Genomic DNA, 24,188 nt, shown 5'->3' on the forward strand with positions numbered 1-24,188 from the left:
AAATTATCAAGGTGCGTTGTGTGGGCCCTATACTCTACAACTTTTTTGTGAAATGCTGGAATGAAGAATACATCCCTCAGGATATGCGCGATGCAAACATCATCACATTGTACAAAGGAAAGGGCGACCGCGGCGACTGCAATTCATACCGTGGAATTTCCTTACTAAGTATAGCTGGCAAACTACTTGGTCGTATGATCCTTTCCAAGTTACAATTGCTAGCTGATCGAGTATATCCTGAATCTCAGTGTGGCTTTCGCGCACAAAGATCTACCACAGACATGATATTTACATTCCGGCAACTTCAGGAAAAGTAGGGAACAAAGAACACCTCTGCTAACGGCCTTTGTTGACCTTAACAAGGCATTCGATACTGTGAGCAGGGAGGGACTATACGCTGTGCTGCAGAGGATTGGCTGTCCACCGAAGCTGTTAAACCTAATAAGGCTTTTCCATGAAGACATGAAAGCCTCTGTTGTTTATAAGGGCAATACATCTGACCCGTTTGACATGAGAAGAGGGGTCCGGCAGGGTTGTGTACTAGCACCAACACTGTTCGGTATATTTTTCTCTGTACTCCTCAAAGTTGCGTTCGGAGATAATCAACAAGGCATACACCTTCACACCAGGGTGGATGGTAAGCTCTTCAATATTTCGCTCCTTAAATCCAAAAAACATCGCCAGGATATTATCGTTGATAGCTTACTGTTTGCGGATGATGCAGCATTTGTTGCTTCAAGCCCATCGCAACTTCAGGAAATGCTGGATAGGTTTAATAAAGCTTGTAAGCAATTCTCTATGTCAATCAACGAAAGGAAGACGGTAATTATGACGCAGGGGATTACTGAGATACCCACAATCTCATTGGATGGTTCACCACTGGAGGTTGTTGAAAACTTCTGCTACCTGGGATCCACAGTCACAAATAACCTTTGCCTGGACGCCGAAATAAACAGCCGCATCGGTAAGGCCTCTACGATGTTCGGGAAGCTGAGCGCAAGAGTTTGGCACAACAAATATCTAACAGTAAAGACTAAGATTATAATCTACCAGACATGCATCTTATCCATACTCTTGTATGGCGCGGAGACCTGGACATCGTATGCTAAACAGGAGCGGAGATTAAACAACTTCCATATGCGCTGTCTCCGGCGCATATTGGATATTTCTTGGAAGGATCGAGTAACAAACGAGAAGGTGCTTAGTATGGCGTGCATACCTAGCATAACCGCTGTAGCGGCACTACAACTGTTAACACCGCCATCTACACAGTCGCCGACGCAACTCTCAAGCAAAATATCCTGCATCGCACATGCAGTGTTCGTGCGCACATTAACACGCGTAGATCACCCCGACAACAACTGTCGGGCAGTAGCCCACCGGACAATAACACCTGTCCGGTCGGAGGATCCTCCCTTTAGAGCGAGGTATGATGAGCTTTACTCTCTGGGCCCCGATTCTCCTAATTTTACTTAAGCGCCATTCGATTGACGTTCGACTCGATTCGACTGAAATCCAATCCCGACTCGATTACGATTGAAGCGTATGTGGCATTCCGCTATTTTTTCTTTGAAATAAACGTTTTTATCCTTTTCTGTCAATCAATAATGAATCATTTTGTCTGCAAATGATTTACGATTGCAAAATGATTGTACAGCAAACTACCGTATAGACCAAAATCATCAAAATAGCAGACCAATCGCACACCAATCAAATGTCAATCGAATACGATTGGTCTTTTATTAGTAGCAGAATGCCCGATATGGTTAAAACTGCTATTACGATCATATTGCGATTCGATTTTGACATTATTAACTTAGGAGAATCGGGGCCCTGCTCTCATACCTCCACACCGCACTTCTTAAGCAAAGAAGATTGCGCTGGCTAGGGCATGTGCAGCGGATGGAACCTTCTCGTTTGCCAAGACAAACTCTCCTCGGCCAAATATCAGATGCCAAGCGACCAGTTGGGCGGCCATTGTTGCGATTTAAAGATAGCGTTAAACGCGACATGGTATCGTTTAAAATCGACCCGAACATCTGGGAAAAACTCTCTGATGACCGTGATAGTTGGAGGAAAAAATTATCCGATGGAGTGGTCGCGCATGACAGTGCCTGGTTCGATCTGCTCTCCAAAAAACGCGATCTACGTCACCAACGAATGGCACAGCCTCCAACATCACCAGGAACTCAATTTGTCTGCGGACGTTGCGACCGGCGATGTCGCTCCCGTATAGGCCTTGTTAGCCATCAGCGCAAGTGCCAAAGCCAAACCACCTGAAACGGATGCAGCTTTAATCATCTTTTATAGATGTTATCAGGCCATAGTTAGTTAGATAACCCAAGTGGGATTGCTGAGCTCATAAAATGAGTCAGCAAAGGACACAGATATATTACTACCTCAGAGGGCTCAAAAGTATGGGGAGCGGTAGTCATTCAATAACAACTCAAAATCAATTGTTCAGATATATGTATTTGAAGGTTAAATACCTCGCTCATGTAGGTAGATATAATACAAAAGCTCGTTGTTTAAACAGTTATTTTGTCAGTAATACGTAAAACACAGCTTCAGTAATATTCGGACACGTGATCCTAGTCTCCGTAACAGTCCGATCATTAAAAGTTAGTACAGCAAACTCTTCTACAAATCCACATATAATAGGAATTGTTTTAACTCTTTCATGCGCAATAGAGATTTTAAATAAAATAGGTATACCTGTAATGGCGAGTTTAGTAACTGCCATTCAGAAATTACATTGATTGTAGTCTTTCGCGTATATTGCCCCTTTCAAAATGGTGTGTAACATGGAAATTGTATGACAAAACAATGGGAATGTTGTAGGTATAGTCCTTCACTTATAGGAGACCACAGCATGCCTAATGATACTAGCTAAACTAAACTAACAACTTACATATGAAAATAATACTTAAGAAACAAAATATACATATACATAGATACATATAGGAACAATTTAAATTGGCAAGGTTTTTAAACATTTATTAGATTTTTGTATTTAAGTGGCGTGAAAGCATTTTTTTTAGGCAATAAGTCGTTACACATTCAATGATAATTCAATTATTGAAGCAACAACTTGTTCTCAAAAGGTATTATGTAGGTTCGTCTAAAACAAGGATGTATTTAGTGTAGCTACCTACCTACATCAACAAATGTATCCTGACCTACGTTTGGTACATCATGCGAAAAACTATTTGATTATGCCTCTAAAGAGTGGGCGTGAACGTTTCAGAATTATTGGACCTTTGCCCTCTTTAGAACTCTATCAAATTACTATATAAATGAACGGTAATTTAAAATATATTACTTACTAACCAAAATCTCCCAAAGTTTGTGTAGGTAGGTACTGCCACACTTTGAGCGTCAACAAAATACCTTTAAAAGTTATTGCCAGCCGGGGCATTATTACCCGACTTTAAATACTTCCAAAAATCTTAAGTCACTGTGTGATAATGGTTTTAAGATTAAAGCCTCTTAAATTATTTTACCACAAAGTTGGCGATGATTAAAGCCTATTATTTTTATAATTAGTGGATGGTCTAGTTTAAGAAAAGTGGTTTTGAGAAAATATTTTCATTATAATACCAATTTCCAATCAATTTTATTTTTTTAATTTCATTCAAATCAATAACGTATCAAGAATTGATAAAAAATAAAGCAATGATGTGGCGAAAATGCGTCACGTTCATAAGTATTGCTACGGCCTACGCCTGCTACGGCCTATGGACCTACCTACACGCGTAGGTCGACCGCGTAGTGTTCTAATATTTTATGTTCTTTACATTGCTACGCTCAAAAGATAGGTTTCAAACAAACTGATGATTACATTGAATACAGACATAGAGGTAAATTAGCTTAAACCTAATGAAAGGTCTTTCTTTATTCTATTCTCATAAAATAAGTATCCAATCATGTCGATCAGGAATATTACTTAGACGTCAAAGTATTGGAAATTGAGCAAAATAAATACAATAATAGCAATATTTGATTGCCATGGGGCGACTGTGGCCTGGACCCCCGTGGTTATAATGACTGCTGGCTGATTTACCGATTCATGGGAAATAAATAGCACTCATTCAGATACTAGTAAACAAGCGACGATCAGCGGCAATGGCACGTGTAACTAAAACATTTTTTTTTTGTAAAATTAGAAAGGTGGATAATGACCCGTTAGGTAGGTACTGTAGCGCGTGCCGCGCTAGGAACCGGGGATCTTCAGGATATTTAATTAAAACATTCAATAATAACTTTAACTTTGCGTTTATTCGCTGACTCGGGGGTGAAGTGACATACTTCAATATAAAAACTATTCTATTTCTATTTATACCATTGTCCGGCCAGGAATTGAATACAAAACACCAAAGAGTATCTAACTAAATACTACATCTCTACAGTACTATTCCACTTACCTTAAATCAGTGTTAGGTAAAAGGACTTAAACAGGTTTTTGACACTTGTTAAATACAATTCGCATACACAATTTTCTTAAACATGTGTTAGGCGTCTGTTTAACTTTTCTAATAACAGCGAATAGTTTACAGGTTATTTATATCATAAAAGCCAATCACTGTGAATTTTATTGCGACGTGGATCTTACATTTCTTCTAACGAGATATCATCGTCGGAAAGTTAGACTGTTCCCGATTAGCATAGGCTATATTTTATCCGGTTACGGGCAGAAGTTCCTTCGGGACGCGGGTAAACCGCGGGAAAAGGCTATCGGATATAGTCGTAGCGACCACTAGGTGATACTAATCGTATCCATAAAATATTGGAAAAGGTCAGATGAGAGGCTCGTTTTAACAAAATTAATAAATAACTGTCGTCTAAACTAACATAGGTCTTAGCGTTCCCTCATCAATATACAAAGAATTTAATAGTCTTTGTCATTTAACAAATACCGATGTTCAAGTACCTAAATTACAAAAAAAATCTCAGGGGTATGAGAACCAAATTATAAAAATTGAGATTACAGTAGTCAGTCAGTCAATGTTTTGGCACATACGTACATTATATTATTGTACATTTTGTTAGACGATATAGGTACTAGCCCATTGGCCGAGGTTTCACCCGCGTGTCGTGGGAACAACTGCCCATACCAGGATAAAACATAGCCTATGTTACTTGGGAAGTGTGTAGCATTCCAACATTGAAATAATTTTGGAAAAGTGAGAGAAAAGTGGAGCCTTCGGGGCTCAAATAGACAAAAAAAATATTTTTTTATATTACTTTCTGTGTACGGTAGACTGCACATCAGTGGTAACTGTCATGCACCTTAACTCAATAGTAATAAGTACGATTTTCATATAAAACTGTCACCACTGACCTGAAGCTGACTGTACCAATAAATACTCAAATTATTATATGAAAATGAAAGGAACGTAAGGTAGGTACGTTTTATTCAGTAGTTGTGTAGATATCTTTATCCCAACGGAGTATGCATGCCTCTCCTCACCGGGTATGTCCCAATAATAAACAACCTATTTTATTTGAGTACTTATAAACCATAATTTCATAATATAAATATACCTGGCCTAAAATACTAACACATACTCGTACATAGCATATTGGAGGTACATAGAGGCATAGCTTGTAAACTTGTGATCTTTTATTAGTGACCGAGGTCCAAGCCTAATGGAATAAACTCCTGTGGAGTCACGTCTCAAAGAACAGATTTATTTTATTGATACAGCCTATGTAAGTTACGTTGATATCGTAAAGGTGCATTGCATTGTTACCATTTATTTGTTGCACCTAACGTAATAGTGATTAGTTATTAGCGCATAACTTTCGTTGAAAAATTGGAATAAATATTTATTAAAATAGATTATTTATACTAGCTTCCGCTCGCGTCTTCGCCCACGTAGTGTGTTAATAAAAAGTAGCCTATGTGTTAATCAAGGGTATAACATATCTACATACCAACCAAATCGGTCAAGCCGTTATTATGCGTGAACGATACTATCGATATAATACCAAAAATAGGTATGTACATCCATTCATTCTCACAAACTTCCACATGTATAGTAGGATTATTGGATTACGCATTACATAATTTGCGGGTTTTCAGAGCTTAAAAAGACGACAACCTTATCAGCAATTATATTTTAGGTCGTTGGAATTTAGATTGAGGTGAAAGGTACCTACGAGTGTTCACTTCCTTTAAAGGTCCTCGCAAAGTGGTCCGCCTCTTATTTTGCATGGAATTATTAATATCTAATATGGAGCCTACCAACACTGAAATACGACCTAAGTATACGAAATCTACTAAGTGAGAAATATTGAATAACTTAAAGCATACATATTCAAACAATACACAAAATCCGTCTTGAAATGAACTTGAAGTGTGACGAAAAAAATTTTATGTAAATAAAGACAATCCCTCACTTTGACATTATACTCAGTTCGTTTACTGCGAGGTATTTTGAAACGTTCAGCTTTATTTGAATTCTGCGGATTACTGGGGCAGCTTCGGAACATTTGTATTGCTAATGGTATCTTCACGACGTTGGTTAACCGACCAGCCTTAAACTGCACAGCAACATGAAGAATTTGCATTTAATGCAGACAGAAAAAAACTAGATAGTACTGGATAGTGCTAGTACAAAGCACTGTTTAATCATCAGAATTTAACTTTGTGTTCCTTTGTGCTCAAAAGACTGAGGAACCTCTTAATTGAGAAGTTGCTCTGTTCGAGTAAATTGTGTTTTAAAAAGCTATTCGTTAAATTCCTCTCTTGTATTACAGCTTTAATTTTGAGCTAATGACTGAAACACTACTGGATCCTATGCTAGAGAAAATAATTTGAAAGACTCTTTAGAAGCAGGCTAATGTGTTAGTGTTTAAAATAATGAAAGGTTCCTTTCTGGCTATTGTTTCGTGTTAACCTACCGAATAATAACCGTTATTTACCTACCGAAATAATAATGTTAGGAACATTTTGTCGAGAATTAGTTAAGTTTTTATGAAATATGTTGCTATATAGATTGGTATATGTATGTTGATATCTCGATATGTTTGTCTCCAACATTTGAAAATATGAATGATACATGCATTAAAAAAAACAAGAATGTATTTCTTTGATTATCTTTATTAATAATAACACTTATCTACAATAGTTTTTTTTAGTATAGATTTTACATAATGTATATATTATAATAGTTCTTAAGTATAATGTAAGTAGAGATTATAATGTAAAACCAGAGTGACAAAGTTTTTGTAACGTAAACTAATAAAAATACGTTCTTTCATTAGTCTGAAAATTTATTGAAATAAAAATAAAATAAACGTATATCGTATAGTACCCTAAAATCGTATTTTGACCTAGACAGACATTATAAGCTATGACTAGACACGATCTACTAAGGAAGGTTTAATCAAAGATGTTATTCAAAAACAAGTTAGTTATAATTCAGATTTATTATTATGCTTTAATTTAGTTTACTTCTAGAAATACTTTGGCGTTAAAATAGTAATTTATTATGACATTTTACTTGAACTGTGATAGATGTTTTAAGATAAATAAGTGTTCTTTACTAGTACACTAGGCGACATTAATGTGGTTACAATTTATTTACACTTCATGTATGTATGTTCATAGAATTATTTTCTGATAATCAATGACCTCATTATGAAACGGTCCTAATATTTCGGGTAGTAAATAAATAATTTGACAGTGCTTTTGTGTGACAGCGTTTCACAATGTGGCCTTTGATACGAGGTCTATTTGAAGAAAAAAATATGAGATGACATGAATCGTGGTGACTACACAACTAGGTCATAGGGTCGATGCATCGTTGAGCTGGTGGCGTTCACTTGCGGAAGCAGGAGATGGGGTTGAAGTAGCACTGGCGGAACCGCACCTGCCTCTTGTCGGCGCGCCACTGCCGCGCCAGGCGCCCGTCCAGCGCGCGCAGGCCCCAGCCGCGGGGCTCCGCCTGGGGCCACGAGCGAGTCACCCTGCCCATCCTGTTGTGAAGTACCAACATTTAGTAAGGAGTATGGCGAGATTACCATGTAGAGAGTACAGTGTAGGTACCCAAATGGATAAAAGGCGATGTCAGATAATGTTATAAACATACATAGTTACTTACAAGTGAAGCTAATATAAAGGTACCTAAGCGTGTTACAAATAAATAAAAGATTCCTTGGCTAACATTATCTACTTTTACTGAGGTCGCATTTTGCTACCTCATTATGACAGATACTAAATAATTGATTCTAGTTAATACCTACTTGTAAAAGGATATTATAATCATCTTACGGACCTACTCAATATTCGATCACTGGGCAATATTATGAAAGAAACAAACGTTTTTAAATATACAAATTCAATCAGAATTATAAAAGCAATTTCGCTCGCGGTCGCTTTGCAAGTCAGCCTGTTAAGTCGTCACTTGTTTGTGTGTGTTTATTTTCATTTCATTCCAACACCTATTACATTATTATGTACCTCTAGAACTACGGGAGAATGTCCGTTTTGGGATCTCTATTGAATACAAGGATATTTTCCTGAAGTAAAATACAGAATTACATAATAAAAAAATCTACAAAAAGCCTATTCACCTACATATTTTAGTGCAATTAGAATGTTGCCAATAGAAAGTTGTAAATGAATACACGTTAATTACATAGCAAGTTATTGTCTTTGCTTTACATGTTATACTGTTGTACTGTGTTTTGCCAATTTTCGTAAGTTTCCCCGATGTCAATTTATCGGTTAACGTAAACAATTACCTAAAGTTATGCAACGAGGTTGCAGCAAAATCAATCAGGTTTAATTTGCCGGGACGCGTATGTGCCACTTTGCACAATAAATCCTTATAAGTGGCACTAATGTACCAACTGTGCATACTAATTTATTTTCTAAGCGTTTACACTATGATGGCAGGGAAATGGGTGCAATCTTGATTATGTAAGCGTCATAAATATTTTTAGCTGTCCTTCTTTATTTGTCACAGCATTCACCTCTAGTGATGGTTATAGTTATAAGAAATCGCCCCTAATTATTGGCATTGCATTTTTTTTCTAGTGACTAAATATGTATGCTTAATGATACGACTACTTCGTTTTATGGTTTTGAAATACACGGAAGAGATCGCAGAAAATGGCCATTTAGAAAAATAAAGGAAATGTTCATTTTTGATCTTATATCAGGTTTCTGGTGAAAAGGTGGCCTTTTAAAAGATTACCTTTGTGACGGCCCACATTCATACTCTCAGTGTAACTACGAAATGGTTCGCATAAGAAGCTTATAACTGTAAAACAACCATTATTATCTATGTTATTTTAGGTACCTTACCTTACCTTACCTTTTCATTACCAAAAAATTGTTTCAAGCATATTTTTTTGTTAATGCATAAAAATCCTTAAAATATTTAGGTATAAGGAAACCGCGAGTAAAAAATAATGTTATCCGTTTCCAACAGTTCCCACAAGGGAGGACATTTTCCATTAGCGGAAGACAGTTGTAAAGCAATCACAATTCTCTTTTATTTTTCCTTTTAATCCATTCATGATATTCAATCTATGTAACTTTTAATACATATATTTAGATGTTGATAATCTATAGCTATTGTGCAAGAAAAAAGGCATTATCATTTAGGCACTATCTCAATAATCCTAATCAATAAAACCAATTTAACTTTCAAATGTTTAGCAACATGTTTAACGACTCTTGTACAAGCCCTTGTCAAATTAATTCAATTCATAAAACAGTCCCCTGTATTTAGTGTTACATTTTTGGGAACGATGTTTGGAGCCAGACCTCTAGTTTGCAGATGGCGACCTACTACTTACTAAAACGAGTCTCGGAGCTAAACACAAAGTAACTTAAGCCCTACGACTAACAGTCTAGGCTACTTCACACTTTGTTACACATTAGTTCTAAGTTGACAACAATTTGGCTAACGTCCTAATGCTATGGTTTGTTATTAAGTTATTTTAATGATTGGGTACTGTCTACCACTTTATTCAATCTAAATTTCATATATTTTCTGTCCTTTTTCATCTTTACTCTTTTAAATGCTATCGATATTTATGTTGCAAATATCGTGAGTACATACGTACGTACATGTTTTCTAACAAAAAATCAAGTAATGACGTTACCTCTCTTCAGCGTCGAGTTGCAGTAGTAGTTTGCGCAGGGCAGCGGTGTTGATAGCATCCCAAGGAGCCGACATTTCCATGTCACCGTCCGGGTGTGCCACCAGAGTGTTCTCTGCCGCCTCGTCATCCGCCTCCTGAACAAACATCAGTCACTCAGCGTGTGTACCGAGGCGCCGCACCACTCGTGAGCGCACTGACCCATTAGCTTCACATTAGCTGCCTATTAGAGGTGCTACACGCCTCGGTAAATCCCACACAATTCACACCCGCCTACTGATTGCTCACACTTCAAAAAGCATCCCAAATGTAATTATTGTTCTCCGACGTGTTCCTTCTTTGACCACATTCATTTGTGTAATTAAATAAGCCTGTTTTCCTTCACGAGACTCGCGTAGAAATTATTTCCTATTCTTCCCTAGCATCCACACTTATATGAAGCTATAAAATGAGCTCCAACAAATTTTGTTAAGCAAATTGACCTAAAGAGCAGACTTTGTAGACCTCTTACGTTAATTTACTTTTAACGTAATATTAGCCTTGTAAGGGTTTGAGAAGTGACTTAATCTGACTCATAATTATTCTACGTTAAAATCTGATTAACTGTTCCTTGGTTCTTGCGAGTGAGTGAAAAGTCTCTAAGAGTAACATTCAGGTTTGATTACATACAAATGTTGTTATGTTGCAACCCCAATTTTGGTGACAGCAGATTACATAAGTGCAGATACCTACACATTTTTGATGGCACATAATGAGTGTTTAAAAGTTAATAATGTGTCTATCGTTTTATCATCAGCAAACACTTAAACATTGTAAACAAAATATACTAAAAGCAGTAAAAGCTACTTTGTAAAGCCCAATTTTGTTTGGGAATTGACAATATGTCAAACAAAGCTGATAACGCGCTAATGTATCTACTATCTTAAAACGTGGAAAAATTTAATTATATTTTACGATTTTTTGGATTGTCCTTTATGTATGTTTTAATATTATATTATAGCTGCATAATCCTGTGTTACATTGCTATTTTCATTACTAACACATAGATTCTAGCTTTTCATAATGTTAAGCAAAACTTGGTGCGCACGGTTCGTGGATGGGTGACCATCCAAATAAGTATTGCACTTACCATAGGTGCAGCGTTTACTGTGACAAACAGTAAAGCTAAGGCAGCGGCGACGATGGCCAGGAAAACGTTGTACGCGCTTGATTTCATTGTGATCCTTTCAACTAGACAGAAACAAAAAAAAAAACATTATTAAGTTATGTAATTATAAACATTAGTCATAATTATAAAGTTTGTTTTGAAAAATGACTATCAGTATTTCCAATGGGAAGCGGGTACGTACACCCTGGCGAACGCTAGTGAATAATAAAATAGTATCAAGGCAAATTGCAAAGAAGTTAACTTTTCCATTCATTGTCTTTGTAAATGGTTTATTCCGATCTTTTATCTTAAACAAACATGAACGTAACTGAAAGATATCGAACCATATCGAAATGATTTAAGACAGGCCGGAGATTTTGTAATGGCACATGCAAAAAAATACATTGTAAATTGGTTTTAAAATGTTTTATGGCTCTTGTTAAGTACCTTCTTGGCACGTAAAAAATTGGGATGAAAAGGAATTTTCCTTGTTTTTGCAAAGACCTGGTCACGCTAAAATAGTAGTAGTAAAACCACTTACTTAAGGGCTGACCCCATAAAATCTTTAAGTGACGTGACGGTTTATGTCCGAGGCCTTTGACGCGATATTCTCGTTAAAGGTAATGGAAACAAACACTGTTGATTCCTTGCCGCTCAGGTAGCTTTATCAGCAATAAATACGCAACAGTTTCCGATCATAAAGTTATCTCTTTATCAAAAAAACTCATATCATATATAGCCCAGCCAGCACAAACCTTTTGAGTAATTTTTGTTTAACAGCAGTCATAGAAGCTAATTGCAGAAAAAAACTACTGTAAATAGCTGATATGGCGCTTACTCAGACGTTATTCAAGCAATTTGGGCACAAAATATACTGCTATTAGCTGTGTAATAGCAACGTAAAAGATGAATAACTTTTTAATAATTGTACGACAAGCTGAATATCTTCTACATAAAAAGATTTTGTTCTTTAACACAAGCATTACAGCTCTTTTAGCCAGATGATGAGTGAATGATGAATGAACATATTATAATTGACTGAGTTCTTCAAAGCTCAGATATTCAGATCATACACAGCGTTTAGCTTATTTCAGGTATATTTTAGCAAGAAGTTGATCAAATTAAATATTGACAAATCCGAACAGAGAGTTATACATATTCGTAGTATAATATTTTACCTATCGTAAATTTTACCCTTATTTAGGCTTGATGAAAGAAATTGTAGGTGCGCATGCAACTTTACCGTGTATATATATATATATTTCGTGTAAATTTTTCACGCGCTTCCTGATAAGCCGGGTTTTGAAGAAATAAACAAAATTTCTTCTAGTTATGTTTTTTACGTGTAAAATATTTTTTTAGTTTATTTCAATGTAAGGGTTCAAAAATAACCTTGTAAAACTTTTTTAAGAATATTATATTTATTTCGTTATTAAACTTGAGTAATTGAGTATAAAATTCCACATCATTATAATTAGGTTATGTTGTTTGATAATGGCGACGCACATTCTGAATAAAATCTGATTGCACAGTGGCTTATCGTCTAATGTATGCATAACAGACCATAAGTGTCCACTTTTTAAGTTGTGCTCTGGTTAAAAGTGGACTGCATTAAACATTTTTCGACAACTGTTCTATAATAACACACATTCGTACTGTAAATCAAACAATTAGGATTCAGTCATATAATAATAAAAACCCACATTATAGGAAAGCTATATTATTTTTTATTTTTAGTTCTTATCAAATTCAGATAATTATAGAAGATTCCGATGAATTGAGAACCTCATTCTTTTAGAAGTCGGTTAAAAAATATTACGATACGAAAAATTACATACTTAATTATAACTAATTATTGTAGTACAGAATTCATAATAGTACGATACAAATAAATAAGCATAGTAGGTACTATATACCTACTACAAACGTGCGATGCATTTTCACGTAGTATAACCCTACAAAACAATTAGCTCTGTCAGCCGGTTAAATGCTGACTAACTTTCCAGAACAGCTCTTCTAGCTTAAAAATGTCTAAGTACTTCTCATTACGCAGCAAACTTCTGCATCAGAATCTGTTAATATTGCTTTAACTACAGTTAGCTGCATATGACGGTAATTTCATACTCAAAGCGTCATAAAGTAGTTACAACAGCTATCTTTATTTCTGTTAAGTCACTATATGCTTCATAACAGAAACAACGCCTATTTTATACAGCAGCTGAATAACTGTCAAGGTGTAGTGTGTAATACAACTAAAAGAAAACAGAATACAGCTTATCCAGTATCATGCTTGATAATGGAATTTTATACCAATGTTATACAAAAGATTACACGAACTCTTGAGTAGCAGGTCTTTTTATGATGATTATTCAGTTTGAAGAAATAAAATCCGCAAATTACTAAACTAATTCAGCTGATAGCATTATTATAGCAAGAAATAACTTTAATACATAATTTGGTAATACACTCAGCTTATATTCATATATAATAAAGCTTAACCCTGCATAGAGTTAAATTCTTGGCCAGTTATCTGACTTGTGTGCTGCCTGGGAGGTAATACTTAATGGCGGTTATTCGATCTGCTAATAGAGTCTATATCATTACCAGATATAGACGTTTGTGCTAAAATAAATAGCGTCTAAGTATCTATAAATACTTAAAAAGTAAATATTCCATTACCATTCAGTACTTACCTAATATTCGAATACATATTACATAAGTACTTTATTGCGTAATTATTTCAATTCATGTTATAGAAGCCAGTCACAATGTACGTATCTATGTTATCACTACTTAATTGGAAGATTCTAAAAATCCATTCGATTCTTAAACAAACCAAACTTTGCATAGCATTCCCTATTTCAGGTTTAATTGAAAGCTATGTCCGAATTTATAGATGCACCATTCATAGATTAAAACCAACAAATCTAGATCTGCGAAACCCATTTATCCTTCATTGAAAAAAAATGAAAAAAATACGTTTGATCGGACTCCAAAGCTACCTACTATTTCCTTGAAAGCTAATAGTATTTTCGTTTGAAGAGTTCACATAGCGAGACTTCAAGCATATAATTAATATTTCTGCTCTATGTACTTCATCAGTGCTGAAATTATTTCCAAACATTAATTTCGTTGAAGTACAGATTCCGGGTTTACCTAAGCACATATTTTTAACTTTTGGTTAAAGCAAGTAAGTTATTTTAGAACTTACTGAAAGAATAATTATTTTGGACTACCAAGTTTTAGAAAAATCAATCCGTTATTTTTTTAACTATAAAATTAAATTACTGTACGGATTACTGTATTCTATAATGGCATCATTTTCTTCTATATTGTGACGTTGTTTAAAGACACAAGCTAAAACACTAATGTCCGGTCAGGGTCCGCATAGAAACTCGTCCTTTTCACCAATATGTGACCCTGTCCACGCAGCGACGTAATTACGCTTGTTTATTTTCTTATTTAATCTACCCATGTATGCGTTACGTGGACGATATAAAGAACATGTTGTCTCCACAACACCCAATTGACATGTACGTAGGCTCGGGGTCACCCGTCTGGGCCGGACACTCGGCCCTCGGATTATTCCACATTGTTTTATTTTACTACCCAGATCTTCATCCGTGTCAACACGTCATAAACACAACAAACACGTATGCTACAAAATAATTAAAATTCCAATATATTTATGTCAGAGTGTTTAGTTCTTCATAAAGGTTGTTGTTATTTGTGTTCATATATTTTACAATATCCTAAGCAAACAATGGCCTAAACACAATTAATTAACCTTCACTATAACTTTGCCAAACTTTACGTAAACAAATCTTCATAACATTTCGTGTATCTACTAAAGTATACCTGTTTCAGAAAGTTCATCTACTCATATTACTAGGCGAAAGGTTATTTAAGAAAGATCTAGTTTTCATCACTCACTGAAATCTTTGAAACAAAACGTCATTTGGCATTATCGTAGCTCACTATAGGCTATAATAACTTTGCCACAATATAAATTGTTCGTGTAGCCACAAAATGGTGCAAATAACGAGAAAAGAATCCATTTTTCATGTTTTTCATTACATTATGAAAAATCAAACATCCAGCCCACTATCAACTAGATTGATCTTTTTATATATTTTTCATTGAAAAAAAATCCGCAGCCATTATAAAGGTTAGAGGTATAACCTTTCTCATACGTCTTCATAACATCCCTGTGGGGGTTCGTATCACAAAGCGTGCAAATTACGGTCACCCTGCGGATTTGGAATCGCCTTGACAAATAAATTGGATATATGAGACACTATTTATCGATACACAGCACGTTTTCTCCCGAAAAACATGAAAATATTGGCGCTGCATGAAAAGAGGCGGTGTAGACTTAGCGACGTCGAATATGCAAAAAATATAAAGCTATTGTTTTAATTTCCATTGACAGACTGTCAGTCGACTGTGAAGACAATAGATGTGCCTGCATCTACGCACATCGACCGTTACAAAAGCCGAGGCTCACGAAATGTAAAAAGTATTGTTTTTAGAATATATTTCACGATTACTGTACTCAGCCGAATGGAAAACATTGCATATTAGAAACACTCATTACTAACGAGTATTTTTGTTCTAGATTATTTTAATATCATACTCAGGCTTTTGTTTCAGTTATATTGGGATTGCTTCATTGATTTACCTATCGAAAGTAGGTATAATTAGACGGTTCTCCTTCCTGGGGTGGGCAAGTGTACCCAATTAGGTTTTTCATTAGGAAAAGGAAATTAATTATGTGACTTAGTACGTTTCACAGTTCCACATTCTTGTAAAGTTCAAATTAAGCTTATTTGATTTCCTAATAAAAAAAACTATAATTTAATTTGATCTCAATCTAATGTACCTATGTAAGGTATTTTTATTTTATTATCTACTCTAAATTACTATCTAAAAGTTTTATTCCATTTAACTTAACTGTCCCACGTTAACTAAGTGAAAGTATTTGGGATACAAAAAAAAGAGTATTTGTTTATTGAAAAACCCGTAAAAAGTTTATAGGGAAAGAATTTACTATTAGTTTGTAACTGAGTGAGACTCGGTAAAGGGGGTCTGATGGAGTTTCTAACATCAGACATGTTTTATTGACAAGGAAATAAGAAATAGAAAAACATTCCTTATTAAGTAAAAGTTCGCAAACTATGAATGACGGCCGTGTGTTTTCCTTCAGATACTTATGTACTACTTTTCGTGTACTATGAACTTAACGTGGCAGTGAGTTTGTGAATGATTTTTGCTCGGTTATTCAATTAAACATCAAAAAGTAGTTCTAAAAAAAAAGTAAGTAATGTAAAAGTAGTTAGCATGTAATGCATTCAACGGACACGCAGGTATTTTCTACCATCTCTCATAAAACATAACTCGTGGTAGCATTTTCCTTGTCGACTTAAACAATTTTCCAGCGTCCATTATAATGTTTAAAAAGTTACCTGAACTTTCTACGAAGGCTTACAAAAGCATAACCTGTCTGAATAAAATATGTGAAAAAAACATCTTACGTTATGAACTTTGAAAATAATTTCTTATATTTTCTTTAAAGAATTACTCAGACATGATGAAAAATCGCATATTTTCATAATGTTAATAAGCCAATTTCCGTAAACGACACAATTTCAATTTGATTACCTCCTATAAGGGCAATGTAAATAGATCCATACGCTTAATAGTAGATTGAGAGAGCGACAACGTATTAATATGCAAAAGCGATCAGGCTGAACGAATACGATGCATAAAGTGAGAGCTCCCGTCTTGCATGTTGTTAAATATTACTAGTCTCTTCTTGGAATAAGCTTTTTAGCGTTTTTTAATGTCAACTTTCAAAGTCTCATTTGAATAATTACTTATTTATTGAATAAGTACTTAAGTTTACATCAGCATGTTTTACTTGGTTTGACAGTATATCTGCATGTCCTCCTTAGGTACTGTTTCTTGATATTGCATGAATATTGAAGTGCGCAAGTTTGTGATACAAATCTGGTGTCACAATGCAATCTGGCTATGTATTGTGTGATGGATAGGGCACTACATACACATGTTTAAATTATTGCGAAATTGTAGCCAGATCTTAGGGAATATCCTTTAGGGATAAGGTAAATACTAAGAATAAGAAATCAATTCGTTCGCTACCCTTGTCAATCTTTGAGCTATAAATTTTGTTGTAGTAATCCGAAAGAAAAATACTAAGATTGGCCATAAAAACAAGAAGGTGATCTTTTGTGTTTTAGGTTTAATCTAAACCACACGAAAAATGTAAATAACTTTGTTTTATGGATAAAGTTGATAAATGACATCATGTTTAGCTGGTTACTTTTCACCAAAATACACCCTCGGGTGGGCAAGAGTGATTTTATTTTTGTTCCTAAACGGAGTAAAGTTTTTCATATCATCGTATAATTTTGTAACTGTTCGGGCTTAGGTCGAACATAGTAATATTGGTCCGTGGAGGTCTTGTTTATCCCTGAATGTAGAATCTTCGTCCCAAAATACAAATATAAATATTTTTTATGATGATTTGACTGTTGTCAGGTAAAAGGTTCTTGAATCTAGAATATGGTAGTCAAGGACTCCCACTAGTATGATGGAGTGATGAACTGCAAAAAATTGAAGACCGAGTAAATCCGTATGGAGATGAACGGTATTACGCACATTATAATGATCAGGTTCCGGCTGTGCGGTATCCGACCGACTTAAAGTTTAATTGGATTCACGACTGAGTACCGTCAAAATAATCTGTCAACCAACCATCATTATATTGGCCGACAGTTTAACTCTGCAGTATGCGGGGGCTCTTAATCTCCTTTGCGTGAATCCTCATTAATCAGGTTACAGTGTAGAAATTACATTTCAAGCTTGCTTTGACACAGAATATATTCGAAGTGATTAAGAAAGTCGTATAAACATCCGTCTCAGTTTAATATTCCAGTCTCCCGGAGATAGACTGACGATGTAAACAGCTTGTTTGTGTTTATGGTCGGTGCACATCTGCGCACCCGGCTCATTATCATTCACTTTGTAAGCAAGGGTGATATGAAAAGTTTTTCTTAGGACTCAAGCTTCTTATGCGCCCTTCTGTAGGTAATATAGCGGTAAACAAATGCAGTCTATCAACATGAAAAATATAACTTAATGTTGTCGACTATTTATGAAATACATGTTACATGTTGAGTAGCTTTCTGAGGCTGCTTAAAACCCTTTCAACTTACGTACACATATTCAAAATACAGGTCTTTTTCCTTAAAAATAAATAAATTACCAATTTGGAAGTATCAGTTAAAAAAGGTTTTTTATAGATACGAAATTGATAGGGGAGATTTGTAGGCCAATGAATAAATAGATCCTGCATAAATTGGGTCCAGGGCCTCTCCACTATTTTGCTTAAGTCAGCAGAGACATTATAAATGAATTTAGAAAGACCCTTTCCTGCATTTTTGTTTGTCGTAAATGTATTCAAGGGCTCGCTGGACATTGATGAGAGAAAACAAATTGATCCCATTACAGGTTGAGTAACTCACTTTGTGGGGTACTTGATTTCTTTTCTATCATATATCTTGGGCATATGTAAGCTCCTTAGTTTTTTAAAGAGCAAATGAACCACTGACGACTCATGTTTCAGTTCAATATTTTTTAATCATACATTGATTTACACCAATCATAAAAGATCTTTTATTGGTATTTGATGTTGGTTTTTCTTGATTTCAATCAGAACAAAGAACATATTTTATAAACCATCAAACTTGTTTTTAAACCGTTTTAGTGGTAACCAAAGCATCTGCTGTAGGGTTTATTAATTAGCCGTTGCATTTGCAGATGCAAGCCGGAAATTACCGGAGTGTACGGTGCAAAGCGAGGACCCGTCCTTGCTGGAACTTGTAAGTGATCCGCACACTTAATTATAACCGGGTGTAATACTATAAATAGTGAGCCATTTACAGAAGCCTGGAGCTTTCATACGAGGAGTAAATTAGTAAATTAGAGTAGTATTGTTCTTAACCCTTAAGATAACTTCCTTTAATTAAGATGTGATATGAAACTGTATGAATGTAAGTCAAGCTAACGCATTCTCACAGTGCACATTATTTACCATGGAAATAAAAGCACGTAATATTCCTTTTCAGTCTTCAAACAATGCTCCTAACTCATATACAACATAACAAAAAAAACTTTAAATATTGTAGTTCGTTTCAAACATGTTTCGTTTTCAGGAACATGTTAAATTGCTGTTGACAAGGTCTATAGGTTTTTTATGAATTCTGAAACGGTTTTCTACAAAATTCGTGAGTGCATCGTCAATTTTTTGGATGCAGCGACACGATCGAACTAAAAAAAGGTTAGCACGTTTTGTGTCATCCTCTTTCCGATGGGTCGTTGAATTTTGTCTATGAATGTATGTAGATAGAATACAGTTTCAGGCCCAGAACTAAATAAAGCCTTCTTGATTGCTGTACTGTGTGTTAGAACTTTGTTGCTGTTGGCCAAAAATGGTAACCACAATTTTCTGTAACGTCGTAGTTGATTCGTTGTAATTGTAAAATCTTTGGACATCAATTATTTATAAAGAATATGATGTTCATCACTTCATATTATTATATAATAACGTCCTTTACCACGTTTGAATCGAAACTACTGAACGTATTTGCTTTTCACTCGATTTCCACCGCTAGGGCAATGCATAGAGCCAAGACCGTGATAAAGTAAGCAAGTAGGTCTAAGTTAATTTGTGACCATAAACCACACAAGTGTTTTTCCTGCAATGTTACAGTGCAGACTTTTTCCTTTCCTTTACATTCTTGAGGGATTATATATTATCAATAGTTATGTGTGGCAGGGGCGCATCTAAATAGGATTAGTTTCTTTATACAAACTAAGATAATATGTTAAAGTATATTAGAAATTGAAATATGATTGTACTCTACATAATTAGACTTCTTTATACTCAGACATTCTTTACATCGTACATATTTTAGTGGGTATATTATATATTTTTTTGTAATGAAGTTCAGCTCAAAGAACTTTTTTATATGAGGATGAGGAGGATTTTTTGACGCTCTTTAGTTTTCTAATATATATTTTTTTAATCAGTATTCGTGGTCGATCCTTATTGGCGGTAAGTTTTTACAAATCATTTGCCGATGATGATTGTAAAATTGATCATAGGAAAATTTTCAATCATCATCACTTAATCAATTAAGTAAATGAAAAACGTTTATGAATTTCTAATGGTTCTTTTTTCATATTTTAAAACTATGTTAGTAAGAATATTAAGCGAATAAATTAGGGGTTCTACTTTATACAATGTATTTCGATGCTCAATAATGTGGCCTTCCAATAATTATAATTGTTTCCTGTTAATTATGAGTTAAACAACACTATACATTGTCAGAAGAGAATTTTACGTAATTACAGTTCCTTTGATTTCAGGTATTGATACTGAAATTCGTGCATAGCAAAAGGCTGTCACTGCCACATGGATAACTGGAGGCAATATTTATTATTTTATCGAATGAATGTTCCTGAAATCATTTATCTAATTATAAAGTGTTTTAAATTGTAATACTTAATTCGATTGAAATGGTGATAAAATTATCATTCCTAAAAGGAAGCGTTATTGAAACCATTAAATGGCGTTGGCATAATTTCTATGGCACTTCTAGATAATGACTCCTTAAAACGACTGTCGTTAAATGAATATAGGATCGACCGTATTTCAAAGTACGAAAATGTATTGAAAAGGTACTTTTCAATGGGTTACATGCAATACTTTTCAATGGGTGCAAGTGTATAAATGTTAGGAAATGTTCTGTTTTTGATGACGCTTGTCAATGGCTATCAATGTCATGTCGTTGTAATGCAAAAAAAAATTGCCTAATCTTTAAATGTCGTTCCTCCTATTTCAAGTTACGGTAAAACTATAATAATGTTGTTTGCACTTTATTTTCCTTTAGTTGTGTGCAACATAATAAATTATTCTTATTACAGAAAAAACGCATTAGATTAAATAATCATCTTACTTACGACTACAAATATATTTTTATCTTATATAAATATGTATTTTTGGGATATATATACATTTCCAATTCAAAAATATGGAAACATTCAATATCCCAATCAGAAAGTTACTTTATAACTGTAATAAAAATGTTTAATTTTACTTTGCACACTTAATTTCACTTTACTAAGTTTCCAACTTCCGTAAAATACGCATGAATTTTCTCATAAATTTTATTTATCGCTCGCGTTGAAATTAAAATAAATTTTATACTTATAAACATTTCATCAAGTAACTGAAAGTAGTGACTGGAATAATATCTGCTCCTCATAGTTTCAAGTTACACAAATATGTATATTATTCATATTTGTTCGAATCTATGTTTGCGTAATCTGTATCTTCTTCAGTTGTTTTTAGAAAAAACTAGTGCTTCCATTGATTTGTGACAAATATAGTAATTTTACTATTGTACACAATATATTCATAACAAAATGAGTCTTTATCCAATTTCTTGACAATGTGGTAACATAACTTTAGAAATAAATACGGCACCAGATTTGTAAGTTGTAAAAGGCGGCTCATTCTCTGAACAGTTTTAAATATTTTAATTTACTCCTTACTCTCAAAGTTTAGTAGATTCGCTCAAAAAGCAATTAGTGAGCATGTTCGAGCCTATAAATGTTGATTTTATTTGAATAATGTTCTAGGCTTTATTAATACACAATTTTGAAAACGAGCATTAATATAAAAAAAATCGTATTATTTGAAACTCTTATTTCCTCTGCTCGAGTTTGGACACCCATTAATTGCTATCCTAACATTTTTTCACAACAAAATTATTTCTCACATAGCACCAACAACTTATTTAAGAGTAATTTATCAATTTCTAAAGTAATAACCACTTGATTATCCTCTATATTGTTAAATATATTAAGTTTGCAAGTATTTCACGAGCGTAAAGTGCCGTGAAGTTAGTTTACCATAGAGCGGTCGTAAGTTGATATTAATAAAGTTTTTCTATTGTCTTTGCATTAAGTAGCCTAGTTAAGATTTAATAGTGTGGTGACAATTTTAATTACGTTTTCAGCTGTGTAAATTATGGATTAGTGGTGTAAAACTAAAGTGAGATTCTTGTTCTTCGGTTACGAAAATTATTCGTAAAATAATAGTTGGATCTATTTGTTTCAGTTACGAAAACTATTAGTGATAAAACAAATAATTACAATTAATTTGTGTTTCTTGTGAAATGGACATAAAAGCTCATTTTAAGTGAGTTTATTTTGTAATATTTCAGATAATTTTGTGAAATCACATAAAAAGTTTTTTTATTATTTTTTAAGTTACTGTAAATAGTATTTTATTTTAATAAAATAATAATCTTTTTACACCTAAATAAATATTTCAATTATGTTTATGATATATATTTTTTTATAAATGAATAAATATAATGAATAATAAAGAACATTTTTAAAAACTTACCTTTTCTGTAAAACCCGTTGAAACAAACGCAGTTGTTGATAACAAGCAACTAACAACGAGCACTTTTATAAGTAAGCGAGGGAGGCTGTATGTGCTGCTTCCGTGGTCTCCTCCGATGGTTTTTGAAAGGAAATGAGCGTAGCGAGGTGTCGACGCGGTTTATATAGCGATACGCTCGTAAGCTACGCCGCGTGTTTCACTTGCGTAGGTGCCGTAGGGCGCTACGCTGCTACGGGGCTACGGCGCTACGGGGATACGAGATTTTGATTGACGATTTGTAAAATTAATTATAGTTAGGATTTGATTTTTCAACAAATTATTTGGAACAAATTGATGTATAAAAACAGTAAACATATTAAAACTGGATAGTTAAATCAGACGATGTTCAATAAAATAGACTAAAAAAATGTTTTAGAATCTTAATTTTATTTAAAAAAAGTACATAAGTAAGTATGCCCAAAATTCTGTGAATATTTCAATCGACTACCTGTTGCTGTTATCAATATCAAGAAAAAAAACACGTTTATTAAATAGGCTACCATAACCCTTAAATATTTATTTTATTCTAGTTTTTAGTTCAAGTTTGGTAAAATAGCAGCAAAGAAGATCATCTGTGAAATTATTTACTATCACGGTGACAGATAGACGGACAGGAATGTCTTAGTAATATATATTATGATTATGTTAATTTTCAAAACTTTAAATTCTAAAAGCCATTCATTAAAACTGACAAGTTCTACGACAGGTCGCCACTTGATAATATTTATGGATTCACAAATTATGTATCTGTTATCGTTCCGTTTAATGGTACAGTCAATATATCGTAATCAAAACAACACAAACTTTAGCGATAAAGTCTTTGATAAGCTGAGATCTGATTTTCCTGAATGATAAACTGAATTACGATTTTTAATTACAAACTTTCAGAATAAAATAGGGAAATGGTATCAAGTATATTATTTCAAAGTTTAAGTCATGTTTGTGTTAGTCTGTAAGTATCTAGTGTATGTTATGGGTAATTACCTAAAATAAACAATATTTAATTAATTTAATTTATTAATCACATTTTTTACGAGGTCGATGCTAAGTAACAGTGGCACGGGTCGATCAATCATAAGCTTAAGCCACGTTTGGCGTGGTCAGTCCGGGGATGGGTGATGATCTTGTCATGACGTGTTTGTTTCTCCATGTTTCGGAAGATCAATTTTCAGAGTCCAGGCTATTATTTGAACAACTTTGGAACTTTCTTACGGGCCAGAAAATCAGACAGCAAGTAAGACTTGGCAAGGAATACCGGGTTGCCCAGGTACTTAACTGCATCCAGTGGACCCCAACATAGTTGAGTAAAGCCAGGCAAGTACACCACAAGTGCGACGTCACATTTTCATACAAGTTGCTTGCATTGAAAACGTATTTCGAGAG

The 24,188-nt window shown here is 34.4% G+C and overlaps 1 protein-coding gene across 1 annotated transcript; it reads right to left on the bottom strand.

Annotated features, from left to right (window-relative positions):
* Window positions 1–7,087: 7,087 nt before the first annotated feature.
* LOC110374797 (allatostatin) lies at window positions 7,088–22,922 on the bottom strand. The gene is made up of 4 exons (XM_021332679.3): window positions 22,767–22,922; window positions 11,249–11,349; window positions 10,123–10,256; window positions 7,088–7,983 (listed from the first exon to the last, which is right to left on the bottom strand). Exons 2-4 carry the CDS (start codon window positions 11,333–11,335, stop codon window positions 7,827–7,829), a joined length of 378 nt encoding a protein of 125 aa, XP_021188354.3. The 5' UTR covers window positions 11,336–11,349; window positions 22,767–22,922; the 3' UTR covers window positions 7,088–7,826.
* Between the last annotated feature and the right edge of the window lie 1,266 nt (window positions 22,923–24,188).

Source organism: Helicoverpa armigera, chromosome 8 (assembly GCF_030705265.1).
Source record: "Helicoverpa armigera isolate CAAS_96S chromosome 8, ASM3070526v1, whole genome shotgun sequence".
NCBI lineage: Eukaryota > Metazoa > Arthropoda > Insecta > Lepidoptera > Noctuidae > Helicoverpa > Helicoverpa armigera.